The sequence below is a fragment of the Pongo pygmaeus genome, chromosome 6 (assembly GCF_028885625.2).
Source record: "Pongo pygmaeus isolate AG05252 chromosome 6, NHGRI_mPonPyg2-v2.0_pri, whole genome shotgun sequence".
NCBI classification, from domain to species: Eukaryota; Metazoa; Chordata; class Mammalia; order Primates; family Hominidae; genus Pongo; species Pongo pygmaeus.
In genome coordinates this window covers 121,348,228-121,360,633 of record NC_072379.2, presented here as the reverse complement: position 1 = coordinate 121,360,633, position 12,406 = coordinate 121,348,228, and the positions used below count along the sequence as shown (strand labels likewise).

The following is a 12,406-nucleotide window of genomic DNA, read 5'->3' as shown; positions in this document are numbered from 1 at the left end:
GATTGATGAATAGCACAAATTACAAAATTGCTTAGCTCATGGAGAAATTTAAGAAAATATGTATATAGAGGCCTTATCAACTATATTTTGGATGAATCTGCCTTTCAAAAAGTGTTGTCTGTGCTTGTGTGCACACATGTGTATGCAGCTTGCAGGGGGATGTACATGTGTGTGATGGCTTCTCTGAAAACAGAGTGTGACCCACAGGCAGATGTTAAGATCAGGCCTCAGTGGCAGAAGGTTCTGTTGTACAAATTCTGTTTTTTAAGAATCTTTGAAATAAATTAACACACAACTGCACTTGGTGTTCAGCTGCTTATTGTTTAAGACCAGATAGAAGTTTTATGTCATAACTTTTTTGACTTTATCTATAATTAAAAGAAGTGTATCTATTTTAATCTGTTTTATAATTTTTTCATATATTAAGCCTTTTTCACAGAGCACCCTATTTTTATTGAAATCATGTAACTTCAATAACTACAGGCCCCAGAAAAAAAATGAGAATATTAAATATTGATACATAAGACTACCCTTTCTTCTCATCGGAACCACTTTAATATTTAATTATCATCATGGAGTTAAGTCCCACTTAACATTCGAATGAGAAAATTTGTCTTTTATGTTCGAATTTTAAATAACCACATTTTAACAGACTCTTTATCAATGTCAAAGCAGCATTATTATGTTTATTTATATCTAAGGAGAAAAATTCTATTCTTAAGATTTAAAGTAAATTATTTTATTATTAACTAAAGTAGAATTAAACACCAAAGATTTTCTGCTAAGTGTGAATACATACTAACTTTAATAGAGATCTTTTTACCCAGTATACTTAACTACAGTTCCTACTTCTGTTTGCTTTTCACAGAATTTTCTGTTTTACTAACTATCATATAATAAAAATGTTCCAAGCTGGGCGTGGTGGCTCTCGCCTGTAATCCCAGCACTTTGGGAGGCTAAGGAGGGGTGGATCACCTGAGGCCAGGAGTTCGAGACCAGCCTGGCCAACTTGAAACCTCATCTCTACTAAAAATACAAAATTAGCCAGGTGTGGTGGTGCGCACCTGTCATCCCAGCCACTTGGGAGGCTGAGGCAGGAGAATCGCTTGAACCCAGGAGGTGGAGTTTGCAGTGAGCTGAAATTGCGCTACTGCACTCCGGCCTGGGTGACAGAGGGAGACTCCATCTGAAAAATAAAAAATAAAATAAAAAATAAAAATGTTCCAAATAATTTATACCCTGTTAATTCTAATAAGCAGTAATAATAATTTGTCATATTACTAATTCATGAATTCTTATCATCTTAAGTAATATTTTTATATTGCATATATTACTCATTCATTTCCTCAGCATATATGCATTAAATGTCAACAATATGCCATCTGGTGTTCTAGCACTAGAGATACCTCACAAAGGAAGCAACCAGTAACCAAATAGGTAAATACATCATGTTAGATGGCAGCCATATGTACAGTGGCCATCAATAAAACATATTGAGAAAAAGATCTATGGGAATGGGAAATACACTTTCATATAGGATGGTTGGAGATAACCTCACTAATCCTGAGTCATGTAAGTAGAGACCAGAAGAAAGTGAGCAAGCAAGCCAGGTGTGCATGTGTGTATATATGATTTTGTGTACACGTAGAGAAAGCACTCTCAGGCAGAAGCAGCAGCACTTGCAAAGGCCTTGAGCCTGGAGCTTGCTTCCTGTGTTTGAGGATTAGTTAGGAGGCCAGCATGGCTTGAGTGGAGGGGAACAGGGCAAGTGAGGGGGTAGATAAGGTCAGATTGTGGGAAGCGGGGCTCATACATCATTATAAAGGCTTTGGCTTTTACCTTGTGTGCCACCATTACAGGATTTGAGTCAAGGAATACTGTCATAATGACTGATGCTTGAAGAGGCTCAGAGTAGTGTGTGGCCAGTTCTCTGACAAAGAAAGCACTGGAGGAGAAAGACCAAGAGGCTGCCTGCATACTCAGGGATAAGCTGATAGTGGCTGGGATCAGTGGAACAGTGGTGGATATGGTGAGGGAAGGTCACGTTCTGGGTGTGTTTTGAAGGTAGAGCTGGCAGGAATTAATTTATAAACTGAGCTTATATAAACAATAATTTTTAAATCTCGAATACTCTGAGTCTACTAAACAAACATTCATAAAATACAACTGGTTTAAATTTCTCTCAAGGCTTTTGTAAAAACATACTTTAGAATGTATGAAAGAGCAAGGTTTAGGACTTCCTTTCTTACGGTCTTCTTTAACTGACTTGCTGATTCAATGGTAAGCATTATATTTTAAATGTCATTGGTTTTTAAGGTCTCCACCTTAGACAAGTCAGATAGAAAATGTCTAATGTAATTAAGGGTATTCAAAATACTCCATTATTGCTTTTCAAATATAATTTTCATGGTTTCATTGGGTTTCTATTGCTCCTTATTATTTTCTATCAAAATATAGCAGGAAGAGTGTAAGGATAAGAGCATCGTCTTTGGAGGGCAAGAGACCCAGGTTCAAGTCCAGGCTCCTGCATTTCCCAGTGGTGTGACATTGGGGAATTAACCTAACTGCCCTGAGCCTCAGCAGCCTTCTCTTTTGGAAAGGAGACAGGATTGTTGTGAGCTTTATGTGTTATTCTGCATATAAAATAGCCAGTACAAAATACCAGACACATATTTAAAATTCTATAAATGCTCATCATTATGTTTGTTTTAATAATTACAGTGACAAGATGTTGATGACACGGAAAGTATTTGCACTTATCGGGAAGAATTATTGTAGGAGGAACTGTTGCCTTTAGAGTTGACTACTGCAAAGTTACCATTTATTACCAATAATTTAGATATAGAAGGCTGCTTCATATGCCTAATATTCAGTAGTTAATCTTGTATATATACTAAAATAAGGATGTGTAAATAAAGGCAAGTCCAAATTGCTACACGTGGTATTTAACCTGTCAGATTTGTACCTAATTTAGTGATAAACTAAGTAAAATGGTGGTCCTTCACTCTGTATAACATTCTTTTCTTAGCGAAGGTTGACACAAGCGAGCTTCCCCTGACTTACCTTTCTCACTTGTCATCACCTGACCCCCTGGCTCCATTCTGTCAAGCAGGCAGTGTGCTGCAGTGAAGTCTAATATGATAGGACAACTTACACTATCACTGTGGATGACAATCCCATTTGACAGCTGAACAAAATAGAAAAGTTTACTCCTATTTAACCATATAGCATCTACCAGGTAGCTAAGCCAAAAGATTATGTCAAATCAGCAGAATAATGAAGATAAGTTATTTGCTCTTTTTATCAATTTGCATAGGCATATTAAGTGAAATAATCACCCATAACTTTATGGTATGAATTTTTATTGTTGTCTACATGATAATGTAATTTAGGTATAGTTTTTGTCTGAATACCCAAATTCCCAAATTAATGATTTATATAGAACTTCCCAGTTGAGCTTTTGTGATCATTGTCAATGCATAATTATTCATAGGTTACAGTTTGTGTTTTGTATTAACATTCATTCAATGGGAATTGATTCTAAAGTAATATGTGAAAAATCCATTACTAAATAAATATAAAATATTAGGATTAGCTCATGGTTCACTGCTTTGTAATTTATGCATTAGACTTTTCCTCCTTCCTAAAAATACTTGAAAGACTAATATTTGGCCATTAATTTTTCCATAGTTAACATTCAAAATGCATTCAGATGGAATAAATGTGGTTGATATATTATTCTGCATATGAAATTAAGTAATGTTTCCCTATTTAGGAATAAAAAATTGTAAGAAATGTTTTCAAAGCATAAATTCCAGCAGCACATGAGTCTGTGAAGTAAAAATTATATACTCTATATTGGAAAAAAATTCTCGTACTTAAATGATACTTTGGTTTGACTGAAAGGTCATTATGTCAGTATAATTCAGGTATAAGTTTAAAATTAATTGCTTTCATCCTAATTGACTAGTTAACAAGCATCAAACATATATACACACACACATACATATGATTATATGTATATATAAAGGAACAAATAAAAATCTTGTTAGGAAAGTTATTTTAAGCATTTATTTTTCTTTGTTTTCAGTAATTCCTGTTTCTATTTTATACATAACCATTAAAATTAGTACATTGGAATGATAAATGCACAAGTCTTTGGGAATTAAAATATAATCTTTAGAGAAATAAGCTAAGCAGGGCACAGTGGCTCACACCTGTAATCCCAGCGCTTTGGGAGGCCAAGGAGGGCAGATCACCTGAGGTCAGGAGTTCCAGACCAAACTGAACAACATGGTGAAACCCCATCTCTACTACAAATACAAAAATTAGCCAAGCATAGTGGCAGGTGCCTGTAATCCCAGCTACTAGGGAGGCTGAGGCAAGAGAATTGCTTGAACCCAGGAGGCGGAGGTTGCAGTGAGCCGAGATCGTGCCATTGCACTGCAGCCTGGGCAACAAGAGCAAAACTCTGTCTCAGTAAATAAATGAACAAATAAACAAACAACCTAATAAGGTAGGAAATGATTGTTGTTAATTATCAAGTGCAAAAGGTTTATTTTGTTATTAAAATATATAAACAGGTTTTGAAGTGAATATGAGATTCATACTTTTTTCCCTCTGCACTAACAAGGCAGTTAAGATTTACATGTTCAAAATTTTAGATGATTGCCGTACAACTGGATACCTAAATTGATACAGAATAAATTCTAAATTTCTGTTATTTGATATATTTTACATTTTTAATCCTAATCTTAGTAAAATAAGATTTCTTTTCAGTCTTCATAGCTACTTTGTAAAATTCTGATGAAACTCACATGATTTCACAGGAATATTTAAACACAAAAATCTTGAAAAGAAACATAGCTTGCTTTCTTCCCTGTATATTTTAATTCTAATATTTATTTTTATTCATATGCCCATATATTTAAGCAAACAAAAAGAGGTCAGTGAACTTCTACATGTATCCAAAATTTCTATGTTTCTTACAACAATTAAATCTCCAGTTCTGTGTTAGCTGAATTATTATTTGGAAGAGAACCAGTTAAGACATTTTACCTTACATTCATTATTTTTTAATAATATTTTCATTCAGGGGATTTCACTTAGTTGGTCAAATGTTTGGTACTACTATAAAACACTTTTCACTGCCATTTTCAAGGACTAGTCATTGTTTTTGGTAGACCTGGAAAATATTTATTGTAATCTTTTACCTTGAAGGCTGTCTAAAAGAGAATAATTCCATTCCATTCATTCTGGGTCAAAATATAAAGCAAATGGCTGCAAATATTTCCAGTAAATTTCTACTGTAAACACAATTAATATGTATACAGTGAACTTTTCCTTGGATTTTTAAATATATATATGTATGAAATATATAAAAGTCAATGTTCGATCAATATAAATTATTGATTCTGATATTTTTTTCAGGCCTGATGGAATTGGAACTGTTTCAGTGGAAGAAAAAGAAAGATTTGAGGAGATAAAAGAGAGACTCTCTTCCCTTTTAGAAAATCAGATAAGCCATTTCAGGTATATATTTTTTTCATTAATATAAATATTTCTTTTCATACTTTACTCAACCCTTACTTCCCCCAAAAATTGTTTATTATATCATTCTACTAGTGCTCAAGATCATCAGTAGCCCTCCATTGCCTGCAGGGTAAGGTTCACATTCTTCAGTCTGTGGTCTGCTTCTCAGCATATCATTCAGTCTCCTGTACTCATTTAAGCTAGCCATTCTCCCTACAATATCCGTTCCACTGCACCTCTTACTTGCCTTTTGCATTTCTCATTTTTGCATAGTCTCTTCCCCCTAGCTCTGGTGACTGTTCCTCCTGCTCTCTGTATTACCAGGTAAAGAGCCCTCAAGTTTCACCTCCACAGTGGAGCCTTTCTCAATTATTCCAGCAGAGAGTATTCTGAAGTCTTTGAGCATTTATTGTATGTAGTATTTTCTTGTCACTTATAACCCACATGGCTTTAAAGTCATTAGTTATCTTTTTACTTACATTCTGTGAGAATACAGGTCACAGCACCTAGCACCATTCCTTGCTCAAAAAATTAGCTATCAGCCAGTCACAGAGGCTCATGCCTGTAATCCCAACACTTTGGGAGGCCATGTGGGTTGGATCACTTGAGACCAGGAGTTCAAGACCAGACAGGGCAAAATGGTGAAACCCCATCTCTATAAAAAATACAAAACTTAACCAGCCAGACATGGTGGTGCATGTCTGTAGTCTCAGCTGCTCAGGAGGTAGAGGTGGGAGGATCACCTGATTCTGGGGAGGTCGAGGCTGCAGTGAGCTATGATCACACCACTGCACTCCAGCCTGGACGACAACATGAGACCTTGTCTCAAAAATAAAAAAATAAAAAAAAAAAGGCCACCGATACTAAGAAACATTTCAAACATTTACAGAGTAAAAGATAAATACCTTGATAATATTTCTTTTCTCCTGGTTATAGTTAGTTTAACAGAACCTAATAATTAAAAACAGAAATATGCCAATATATTTTCTTTTTCTCCCTTATTATTAGGCCTATAAAATGTCACCACATAATGTATTGTGTCTTATAACCTGTCTGCTATGTTGCATGCATGTGATTTGGAACTTAGTTAAAAAATAAACTTAGTGAATATGCTCTTATTTTGCACTTATTTAAAAAATAAACAGTGAATATGCTCACAAAAATATTTTATTTAACCATATGAATGCTGTATGACCATGCTGAGACTCCATTTCTTTATCTTCTTATTCTTCCTGATCTGTTATTGCCTCATTATTATTCCTTTTTGTTATGTTTCCTGATAATATAAAGGTCTTAGACTGTGATTTTTTAAATGATATTGAAAGGAGAAAATCTCATAGTATATACTATGAATCTATTCCCCTACATTAGTGATTTTTCAACTGGGGCTTGTAGCACTACCTTAGGGTAAGTGAATGAGGTACGATTTTCATTGTCATGATAACCAGGGGTAGGGACAGTCATTTAGTGCTGGGTTTAACCGTGCAGTACATGAGACAATCGCACATTGGAGAATTATTCTGCCCAAAAAGGCCAGTAAATTTACATTAGGAAACACTGTTGTAGATAGCATAGCTGAATTCAACTTACAGAGTTAAGATTGAATTCTCTGCCTGAAATGATTTTTGAGTTTACAAACAAAATGAAGACATAAAAAATTATTTGTATAATTTTTTCATACAAATTGCATTTGTAGAGATGTGTTTCTGCATTTGCTGTTGCTGAAAGCATTGCCTTAACCAGGTGTGGTGGCTCAAACCTATAATCCCAGCACTTTAGGAAGGAAGGTTGCTTGAGCCCAGGAGTTCAAGACCAGCCTAGGCGACATAGTGAGACCCCATCTCTACAAAAAAGAAAAACAAAAAAATTATCTGGGTGTGGTGGTGTGTGCCTGTGGTCCCAGCTACTCCAGAGGCTGATGTGGGAGGATCACTTGAGCCTGGGAGGTCAATACTACAGTGAGCTCTGATTACACCACTGCACTCCAGCTTGGGTGACAAGACTCTGTCTCAAAAAAACAAAAACAAACAAACAAAAAAGTGTTGTCTCCTAGGTTGTATAGAATCCTTTAAATGTATTTTATGTATCTTTCAATGAAAATCAGTGTAATTTCCCTCTTTTTTGCTACCGTTGAGACCCAGCCATCATTTTAGATATCTATATTAGTAACTGAATAAGTCCCCATTATTATATCAATGATTTGAACTGCAAGCAATAGAAATCCTACCTCAAACTGTTTTAAACAATAAATAAATTTGTATGCTCACTTGCCTGCAGGTCTCAAGCAGGCAAGCTTTAAGACAAGCTTAATTCAGTAGCCATAGCTCTCTTTCTTTGTGATTCTCACATTGCTATTCTCTTTCATGGGATAGCTTCATCCCCAGACTAGTAGTAAGATAACATAATTTTTTTATTTTTTTTTCTTTATCTCACACCTTAGCCGTTAAGCCTACAGAATTTCTTGGTCTCACATTCATACCTGCCAGTGTTCAAAGGAAGTCGTAGAAGCTATATTTTTCTGTAGTTTTAAGATCATAAAAAGTTTCCTTAGAAGATCCTAGCAAACTATTTTTTATATCTCGTGAGCCTGGTTTTGAACCAGAACCAGTGGCCAGAGAAATTCTGTGCACGGGATGCCTCAATCAGTCACTGACATTGACACGGGATTGCTGTATCGAGTTAGACTAATCAGAGCCACTCACCAAGGGACTTCAATTCCCCACACTACCACCCAAAAACTACAACTACATAGTAGTGGACAGGGATGTCCACGTCATTTATTGTATTCATTTTGTATTAGTATCATTTTAATTTCCTGTCCTCTCTTAAAGTTTTGTTTCTCTATTTCTCTTATACTCACATCATCTTTGGATAATTTCTCTAAATATGTACTATGCAATCCTGATATGGTTTGGTTCTGTGTCCCTACCCAAATCTCACCTTGAATTGTAATAATCCCCACGTGTCAAGGGCGGGACCATGTGGAGGTAATTGGATGGTGGGGGAGGTTTCCCCCATGCTGCTCTCATGATAATGAGCGAGTCTCACGAGAGCTGATGGTTTTATAAGTATATTTCATGAATTTTCAGAAACTTAAGGATTAAAAAGTCCTAAGGTCTTCCAGAAAGAGAAACTAGATTTTATGCAATGAGTTAGAATGACTTCTCAACATTGATTTAGTCTACAAATATTTATTGAGCTCCTACTTTGTGTCAGACAGTGAACAAAACTTTAAAAGATCCTTTTCTTCAACTTTTATTTTGATGTGAGGAGCAATACTGATATCTGGAAAACAGTAACTTCATAATTCTGAGAAACTACCGTTTCCAACCTAGCATTCTATACCAGCAATAGTTTCTATTAACAGTGATGATAGAATAATGATATTTTTAGACATGCACTAAAGAAAATGTTCGTTTTATGTTCCTTTTGGTGAATTGTAGAATTTACCAAAACCAGGGGGAAACAAAGAGGATCTAAGATCCCTGAAACTGGCTGGGTGCGGTGGCTCACACTTGTAATCCCAACATTTTGGGAGGCTGAGGTGGGTGACTTACTTGAGGTCAGGAGTTTGAGACCAGCCTGGCCAACATGGTGAAACCCTGTTTCTACTAAAAATACAAAATTAGCTGGTCATGGTGGTGAGCTCCTGTAATCCCAGTTACTTGGGAGGCTGAAGCATGAGAATTGCTTGAACCTAGGAGGCAGAGGTTGCAGTGAGCCGAGATCACGTGACTGCACTCCAGCCTAGGTGATGGAGTGATACTGTGTCTCAAAAAAGAAAAAGAAAAAGAAAAAAAAAATCCCTGAAACAAGAAATCAACATGGGAGAGAGAAAGGAGTCCCTAGAGTGATGGTTAATTGAAACCCTCAAAGTGACAGTTGATTTTAGAAGCAATCAGTTCTGACTGGAGCATGTCAGAAAATGCTTCAACGTAGATTAAATTGATAAAACATATTTTGAGATGTTGAGACATTTGCCCACTTGGAATACAGTTTGGAGTTGTATTAATTAGATTGTACTACTTTTACTAGAATTTGGAATTGTATTAGATTAAGTATATAAAGAGAGGACATCAAAAACATATAAGTATGAATTATGAACAAACTATTGAGCAAGGCATAGAAAGTAATCATAGAAAATACTGTGTCTCGGTTGTCTAGAACATTCTCATAACTAATGTAATGTAGATACTGAATTTAGATCTAACTCCTGCAAAATGATGTAACTATATGAGAAGTAAGGAAGGGACAGGAATTTTGTTTATAGTGGGGGAATGTGGTCAAAAAAAAAAAAAAAAAGAGGGAGCTACTTATGTCCAAGATGGAGCAGTAGGGGATTATATTTACCCTCCCCCCCAAAACAATTTAAAAAGGCCCCAAAAATGGGAAAACATATTTTCAAGACATTAAACATAAAGCAATGAAAGTGATTCCTGAGAAATGGAAAAGAAATTAAGTAAGCCCTTTAGTTGCACCTGCTTACTGCCAGAAGAGCATTTCCAGGCCATGATCCAGAAAGGAGGAACCTAGGTAGAGCCTAGTGGACTCTCTGACTTGAAGAGGCAGAGCTGGAATTCCAGGGAGGCCAAGGTAGCCAGAGATTTCAGGCCAGAGGTCTAAAGGAGAGAGAGGAGAGAGCTATAGGTATTTGCAAATGATTCCTTGGAATCTCCGGTTAAGTATTGATCATTTCATATATGTGAGGAAACTATCCAAAGTCTGGCAAAGAACCACAGGAAAGGCTTATGGGGGGAAATCTCTAATGCTAACGCACAGGACCAGGGGTAGTTCTAGTTTTCATTACCCGGAGTGGAAAACCAACTCATGGGTATCTGTAGAGTACTATAATCTATAGAGTACTCATTAGGTTTTGCTTCAGCCATGGGAAAAAAATTAACACAACTCTGATATCACCTAATGGGGATTAAAATCAAGATTCAAGTAGGTCAAACTGTTTCCAGGTAATTTAAGAGCATTCCTGAATACAGAGATCAAGCATATTCAAAGGAATACAAAAATATCTAGACATCAACAAGACAAAACTATCTCCAGCATCTGGTCAAAAAATTTTAAGTATATAGAAAAATAGTAAAATATGATCAATGAAGAGGATTAAAAAGCCAACCAAGCAAAACTGAGAAGACACAAAATATAGAATTAGTAAACCAAAGGTATTAGAAGGACTATTGTTACTATATGTTATATACAACCAGTTAAGGGCATTGATGGTAGACCTATGGCTAACATACTTAATGGTAAAAGACTGAATGTTTTCTACCTAAAATAAAAAACAAGGCAAGGATGTCTGCTCTCACTTCTTATGTTCAAAATTGTAGCAAATGGTCTATCTAGGTAGTGCATTGATTCTGAAAAAAAACAAATTTTTTGAAGTCATCCAAATTGGAAAGGAAGAAGCAAAACTATCTTTATTTGCAGGTAGCATGATTATCTGAGTAGAAAATCTTACAGAATCTATAAAATTATACTCCAATATTTAAGTTGCAGGATCCTAGATAATTTTTTTGAGACAGGGTCTTACTCTGTCGCCCTGTCTCAGGGCTGGAGTGCAGAGGTGTGATCACTGCTCACTGCAGCCTCAACTTCCCAGGCTCAAGCGATCCTCCCACCTCAGCATCCCAAGTAGCTGGGACCACAGGCACATGCCACCATGCACAGATAATATTTTATTTTACAGAGATGGGATCTCCCTATGTTTCCCAGGGCTACTCTTAAATTCTTCGGCTGAAGAGATCTTCCTGTCTGGGCGTCCCAAAATACGGGGATTACAGGCATGAGCCACCACACCCTGTGATAAATATAATAAATAAATATTAATATATTTCTATATACTGGCAACAATCAGAAATTGAAATTAAAAATATCATTTACAATAACAACAAAAAATATGAAATACTTTGGGATCAGCCTGATGAAAGATGTGTAAAACATGTACTCTGAATAGTATGAAGTATTGCTGAGAAAAATTAAAACCTATATAGAGGGAGAGATACTGTACTCATGGGTCAGAAGACTCAATATTGTTGTCAGTTCTCTCTAAATTGACCTATGGATCCAAGGCTATTTCAGTCAAAATCCCAGTATGATTGTTTTTTTAGAAATTGATGTGATAATATAATTTACATGTAAATGCAAAGAATTTACCATAGCAAAAATAACTTTTAAAAAGGACAACGTCAGAATGTTAACACTGATTTCAAAATTTATAATGCTACAGTAATCAAGATAGTATGCTATTGAAAGTCCAAAAGTAGACTCACACACATATATGGTCTGTTGATTTTCAGTGAATGTGCAAGGGCAATTTGCAAAGTATACTTTTTTCCGACAGATGGTATTGGAACTATTAGATATTCAAATGCAAACTATTGACCTCAATTCATACCTCACCCATAATACAAAAGTTAACTCAAAATAGGTAGACCTAGAAAACTTGGGTGAAAAATCTGTGTCTTTGGGCTAGGCAAAGATTCTGAAATGAAACATAAAAATCATAATTCATAAATGGAAAAAAGTTACCTTGAACTTCCTCAAAATTGAAAACTTTCGATCTTCCAAAGACATTATGAGAATAAAAAGTTAAGTCACAGAATGGGAGAAAGTATTTAGACAATGCATATCCCACAGTCAACTTTTATTCAGAATATATAAAACTTTTGAAGTTTAATTATAAAGTATTAACCCAATTGAAAAAATTGTTTTAACAGATACTTCACCAAAGGAATATTATACAAAAAGGCATATGGAAAGATACTCAACATCATTATTCAACAGGGAATTGCAATTTGAAACCATAGTTAGGTACCACTGCATACTTAGTGGTATAGTTAAATTCAAAACAAAACAAAAACTG

At 35.5% G+C, this 12,406-nt stretch overlaps 1 protein-coding gene across 5 annotated transcripts in view; it reads left to right on the top strand.

Annotated features, from left to right (window-relative positions):
• CADPS2 (calcium dependent secretion activator 2) overlaps positions 1-12,406 on the top strand; it is a 567,381-nt gene that overhangs the window by 422,855 nt on the left and 132,120 nt on the right. For all 5 annotated transcript variants that reach the window (XM_054495194.2, XM_054495197.2, XM_054495196.2 and 2 more), the window contains exon 14: positions 5,431-5,532. In XM_054495194.2, the coding sequence (XP_054351169.1) occupies positions 5,431-5,532 (102 nt within the window). The remainder of the gene's footprint in view (positions 1-5,430; positions 5,533-12,406) is intronic.